Source organism: Chinchilla lanigera, unplaced genomic scaffold (assembly GCF_000276665.1).
Source record: "Chinchilla lanigera isolate Chin_1 unplaced genomic scaffold, ChiLan1.0 scaffold00092, whole genome shotgun sequence".
NCBI classification, from domain to species: domain Eukaryota; kingdom Metazoa; phylum Chordata; class Mammalia; order Rodentia; family Chinchillidae; genus Chinchilla; species Chinchilla lanigera.
The window spans coordinates 7,121,710-7,127,987 of record NW_004955493.1 but is presented as its reverse complement, the minus strand read 5'-3'; the positions used below and the strand labels follow the sequence as shown (position 1 = coordinate 7,127,987).

At 50.8% G+C, this 6,278-nt stretch overlaps 1 protein-coding gene across 2 annotated transcripts in view; it reads left to right on the top strand.

Annotated features, from left to right (window-relative positions):
- The window catches only part of Mvp (major vault protein), a 28,751-nt gene that overhangs the window by 13,957 nt on the left and 8,516 nt on the right, over nt 1-6,278 (top strand). For both annotated transcript variants that reach the window (XM_005405235.2, XM_013504773.1), the window contains 4 exons: nt 1,941-2,064; nt 2,158-2,289; nt 3,477-3,571; nt 3,880-4,116. In XM_005405235.2, the coding sequence (XP_005405292.1) occupies nt 1,941-2,064; nt 2,158-2,289; nt 3,477-3,571; nt 3,880-4,116 (588 nt within the window). The remainder of the gene's footprint in view (nt 1-1,940; nt 2,065-2,157; nt 2,290-3,476; nt 3,572-3,879; nt 4,117-6,278) is intronic.

Here is a 6,278-nt window from a genome sequence, read left to right as displayed (position 1 = left end):
GGTTGCTGCTAGAGACATTCTCGTCCACTTAGATGGAATGGGGTAGGGAATGGGGTATGTGTGTGGAAACAGAAAATGATGAAGACAGATTAAAAAACATTAACCCTTAAGAAATCTTAGTGAAGAGTATATAGTGATTCTTTACTATCCTTGCAACTTTTCTGTAAGTCTGAAACTGTCAAAATGAGTTTTTAAAAAATCACTATTCAAGCCTGATGTAGCGCACACCAGTAATCCCAGCATTTAGGAGATTGAAGCAAGAGGATCACTGAGCTCAAGGCCAGCCTGAACTACATAGTGAGACCTTGTTTCAAAAACAGAAAAAGTGATGATGGAGTAGAAGTGGGAGGTTAGACGTGCTGGACTGCATGCTCTTCCCGCAATGTCCACTTTTCCTCTGCGACCTTTGTAGCAAAAGCAGCCTCTTCTGCCGAGCCCCGGTTGGAAGTGCCTTCCCTAATTTGTTCTCTGAGCATCCGCAGCGCCCCTCACCCGACATCATCCATAGTGTCCTTGGAGAGAAAGACTTGCACTTGCCCTGTCGCTCCACTGGAAGTGAGACGTCAGGACACAGGGCTGTGTCTCTCTGCCCCATGACCAAAGTGCCGTATGTGGGCAGTACACGGGGTGGAGAACCTTAGCTCCGCCTGTTTAGCCCCAAGAGTGGCCTAGAGAGCTCCTCTGCCTCCTGCAGCCCTGGGCCTGTCTGGTTAGAGTGGCGAGCACAGGCCGACCTCACTAGGGTTCAAGTCTTGTTTCTGTGCTTTACCAGCTGTGTGACGTGGATGACATCCCCAAACCTCTCTGAACCTCTTTTTTTTTCCATGCCTGCCTCCTGCAGAACATTGTCAGAGACTGTCCAAAAAAAAAAGACGGTCCAAAATCATGTTGTTGGAGACATTTCTGCAAACTTTCTTTTGTTTTTTTGAGACAGGGTCTCGCTGTGCAGTTCAGGCTGGCTGTGAGCTCACTTTGTAGCCCAGGCTGGTCTCAAACTCACAGTGATCCTCCTGCCTCAGCCTCCCAAGTGCTGGGATTACAGGCGTGCGTCACCATGCCTGGCCTTCTGCAAACTTTTAAAGAGTTTGCTTTCTACCACCCTCTCCTCCTGAAGGAGGGAGCGTAATGACTGGAGTGCAGTGGGTTTCTTGTGATTGTGAAGTGACCTTGAAAACAAAACCACGAGCTTAAAACTCACCCACGAGAGCAGTTCATACCTGCCCTCATTGTAGTGCATCCCAACCCATGAGGCAATTGCTGATTCATCTTCCCAGATATTTTCCTACACCTGGCAATCCTCTACCTGGGTTCCCTCCTAGTAGAATATTAGCCCAGAGACTCCTCTGCACTCTGCAGGGGAAAGTGTGTTCTTGGCTCATCGGCAATGGCACCCTCTTGCTTGGTCACCCACCCCTTAGCTCTTGAGAACACACGACCCTGTCCTTGTACCTTCTCCCTGGGTTTGTGAAAACTGATGCCATGCTTAGGTGCAGCAGGAGCATCCAAGGTAGAGTCCAACCTGGGTGACTTAGCAAGACTCTCAAAATAAAAAATAATTAAAAAGGGCTAGGAGGCCGGGCATGGTGGCACATGCCTGTAATCCCAGCACTCGAGAGGCTGAGGCAGGAGGATCTTTGCAGGTTCAAGACCAGCCCTGGCTACAAAGTGAGCTCGTGACCAGCCTGAACTGCATAGCAAGACCTTGTCTCAAAAAGACAATCAATCAATCAATCAATCAGTCAATAAATAAATAAATAAAAGGGCCAGGAGTGTAGTGCAGTGGTAGACCACTTACCTAGTATGCCTGAGGTGCTGGGGTCTGTCCCAAGTACTTCAAAGAAAAAAATCTTGTATGGCGTGGACTTTGACCTCTGGGTACTGTATCGGGTTTGACTGCTGGGGTCACAGCACTGACTACCCCACGACTGTTCCCCTGTTAGGCCAGCACCCCGCTGCAGGTGGTTCTTCCCAACACTGCCCTGCACCTGAAGGCCCTGCTGGACTTCGTGGATAAGAATGGAGACAAGGTGGTGGCCGGTGACGAGTGGCTGTTTGAGGGGCCTGGTGAGTCCTCTGTCCGTCCAGGCGGCTGGGGGTGGCAGCTCCCTGCCTTTTTGCTGTCACCTGGACACTCCCTTGGCACTCACCCTTTTCCAGGCACGTACATCCCCCAGAAGGAGGTGCAAGTGGTGGAGATCATTCAGGCCACGGTCATCAAACCGAACCAGGCTCTGCGGCTGAGGGCCCGCAAGGAGTGCTGGGACCGGGACGGCAAGGAGAGAGTGACAGGTGGAGTCTCCAAGGGGGACTGTGGCGGGGTGGGGGAGGGGGCCCGGCCTTCGGGGAAAATAGGGGAAAGCCGCTTGCAGCCCCGGAGGCGCCTCCCTGATGGGTCTTCACGACTGCTGAGGTCCCCGCAGCATCCTCCAGGTCCCCCTGCTTGCTGGCCTCTCCCACCCTACCCTGCGCTCTGTGTGGAGAGTAGTGGCTGAGCCTTCTCCGGTTCTAGATCAGCGAGGCAGATGTTTAGTACAGCAAACAAACGCAGCATCCAGTCTACCAGCTGTGGTCCTAAGGCCTGGTAAATTGTAACTTGTTTAGCTCTCCGACAACCTCAAGGCAGGCGCTGTGCCACTGAGCTGTATCCCCGGCCCTTGGCCTTGAACTTAATAGGTGGCTCAGGCTGGCCTTGAACTCATGGCAATCATCCCGCCTCCCAAGTGCTGGCGTTACAGGCCTGCGCCACCACGCCCTCTTTGGTTTTTTGAGACAGTCTGTCAGTGATGGTGAACCTTTAAGAGCTTCAGTGATACAACCAGCCAGCTGCAGCATGTGTGCCATAGGTTGAACTGTACTACGCACTATGCACAGTACACTGCCTTATTAGTAGTTATACTGTGCTATGAACTGTACTCTAGGCTGGCCTCAAGTTGTGGAAATCCTCCTGCCTCAGACTCCTGAGTGCTGGGATTATAGGTGTGTATCACCATGCACAGCTGAACAGAGATACTTCTGCTGCCTGTTTTAGGAGAAGAAAAGAAGCTGCTCTCTAGAACTTAGAGAAGTGATAGCAGGGTATTGGTGTAGCAGCGACTTGGGCTTTTTAAATTCTCCTGGGATAAAACATAGTTCTCCTCTGATGTCAAAGAAAAGAATGAGCCAGGCGTGGTGGCGCACGCCTGTAATCCCAGCACTCGGGAAGCTGAGGCAGGAGGATCGTGGCAAGTTCAAGACCAGCCTGGGCTACGAAGTGAGCTCAAGGCCAGCCTGAACTGCATAGTGAGACCCTGTCTCAAAAAGACAAAAAAAAAAAAAAAAAGAAAAGAAAAGAAAAGAATGAAGATAGGAGCCCATCAGTTCTTGGAGCCTGGGGACAATGGCAGCTTTTGCTGTAAGACCCACCAGTCCCCGGTTCTTTCTGTGGTGGGAAGGGACGGCTCGGTGACCCTCAACCCTTCCTCTTCCCCTTGGCGCAGGAGAAGAATGGCTCGTCCGCTCGGTGGGTGCGTATCTCCCGGCCGTGTTTGAGGAAGTTCTGGATTTGGTGGATGCTGTGATCCTTACAGAAAAGGTGTGTGGGTTAAGGGGCCCTGGGAAGGGACTGCTCCATGTGGAGACAGTGGTGGTAGCCCATGTGAGGGTAAAGGAGAAGTAATATTTCTAAGGTCCTTAAAAATATGAGAGATCAAACTACCTGAGGAAGTATCCTGGGCTGGGGCATCTGAGAAGGACAAAACATCCTGCTGGGTTGGCAGATATTGTCAGGCAGACGTGGGCGCATTTGGTGGCCAACGGTGTTCCCAGATCCTCCTTGGGAAGTGGAGGGAGGAGGGGAGGAAGGGGAGGGAGACTTGCTTATGCCACTGTCTCCCCCTACAGACAGCATTGCACCTCCGGGCTCGCCAGAACTTCCAGGACTTCCGGGGAGTGGCCCGCCGCACTGGGGAGGAATGGCTGGTGACAGTGCGGGACACAGCGGCACACGTGCCCGATGTCTACGAGGAGGTGCTGGGGGTTGTGCCCATCACAACCCTGGGCCCCCGACACTACTGCGTGGTCCTCGACCCAGTGGGACCAGATGGCAAAAACCAGCTGGGACAGAAGCGCGTCATCAAGGTGAGCGCCCCCTCCTTCCTGAGCGTGCCCTGCAGGGCCAGCGGCCGTGAGTGGCGGAATCTTCCCTGGCTCGCTCCCTTCCCTCCCGCTGTGCCCAGGACACATGCTAGAAATGCGCCTTTGCACATGTATGTCTATGACCGCAGCATGTATGAGCGCAGCACGGTCCCACTTGATTCCCCAGCAGCCTCTCCCTGACCTTGCCCTCAGGACCTTATTGCCTCTTCCGGAAAGCCTCCGGGCCCCGCTGCCTGCAGGCCCTGGAACTCAGTCTTATATCTCTACTTCTGTGCTCCTGCATCTGTCAGCCTGTGTAAAATCTCATGGTTTACACTCCTCCCACTTCCTCCCCTACGCCCCCTCTTTTTTTCCAGTGCTGGAGATTGAACCCAGGGTCTTTGCAATGAGCTACTTCCCTAGCCCCCTTTGTCTTGTCTTGTCTTTTCTCTTTTTTTGTCTTTTTGAGAGAGGGTCTTGCTATGCAGTTCAGGCTGGCCATGAGCTCACTTTGTAGCCCAGGCTGGTCTCGAACTCACAGTGATCCTCCTGCTTCGGCCTCCCGAGTCCTAGGATTACAAGCGTGTGCCACCACGCCCAGCTCGCTCTATGTGTGAACACCAGGGGTCAGCAGATATTCTCAGTAAAGGCTGTGTAGTAGACAAGAATCAAGGCTTTGTGACTGCTCAGTTTCTCTTGAAACTGCTCAGCTTGGCTGTTGTGTCATAAACACACCGTAGATGATACGAATGCGGATGAGAGCTTGGAGCATTTTATTCACAAAAACAAGAGCCAGAAAACGTAAAAATGACCTAAATGTTCACAAGTTGATGAATGGATAAAAAACAATGGTGACATATCCATTCAGTGGCTATCATTCAGCTGTAAAAAGAAATGAAGAGCCAGGGGTAGTGGTTCACCCCTATAATCCCACCACTCAAGAGACCGAGGCAGGAGGATTCCCATGAATTCCAGGCCAGCCTGAACTACATAGCGAGACCTGAAAAAAACAAAAAGAAAAGAAAGAAATGAAGTACGTGCATGGGCTACAGCACAGGTAGAATTGAAAACTTGCTAAATGAAAGAACCCAAGGGCCAGGGATACAGCTTAGTGGCACAGGTGCCTGCCTGGCAAGTGCAAGGTCCTGAGTTCGATTCCTGGTCCACAAAAAGAAAGAACCCAGACAGAAAAGACCACACATTCGCCTGTAATCCCAACATTTGGGAGGCTGAGGTAGGAGGATCGTTGGGAGTTCAAGACCAGCCTGGGCTACAAAGTGAGCTCAAGGCTGAACTGCAGAGCGAGACTCTGTCTCAAAAAGACAAAAAAAAACAAAAAAGAAGAAGAAAAAAGCACACGTTGTATGCTTATGTTTAAGTGCAAAGTTCAGAATAGGCAAACAGGGAGCAGAAAGAGACTAGCAGTTGGTGAAATGATTAGGTATTCCGGTTGGTGAGATTCCGTAGTAACTGCGACTAGGTGCAGATTTTCTTTTCAGAGTGATGAGAATATTCTAGACTTACATAGTTGTGGTGGTTGGACATCTCTGAATATATGAAAACAACTGAATTGTCTACTGCAGACGGGTCAGTTTTGTACATGGGTTATACTCCTATCTGATAGCTCAGGAGAAGTACAGCCAGCCTACTTATCTCAGTGGGTTCCAAGTACTTGGAAAAGCTTCGTCTGTACTGAACATGTCCAGGCTTTTCCTCTTATTGTTATTCCCTTAATAATACAGTGTAATAACTACTAACATAGCATTTACATGGCATTCGATATGATCAGTGATCTAGAAATGATTTAAGGTGTGTGGGAGGCCAGGTACGATGGTGTACACCCCTAATCCCAACTGCTGGGAAGCTGAAGCAGGAGGATTGCAAGTTCAAGGCCAGGTGGGCTAATGTAGCAAGATCCCCATTTCAAAATAAAGTTAAGTTCAGAGGTGGGTATGGTGGCACACACTTGTAATCACAGCACTCCGAGAGGTGGAGCCAGGGTTATTAAAAGTTTGAGCCCTGCCTGGGTTATTTATTTATTTATTTATTTAGTCTTTTTGAGACAAGGTCTCACTATGCAGTTCAGGCTGGCCTTGAGCTCACTTTGTAGCCCAGGCTGGCCTCGAACTCACAATAATCCTCCTGCCTCAGCCTCCCGAGTGGTG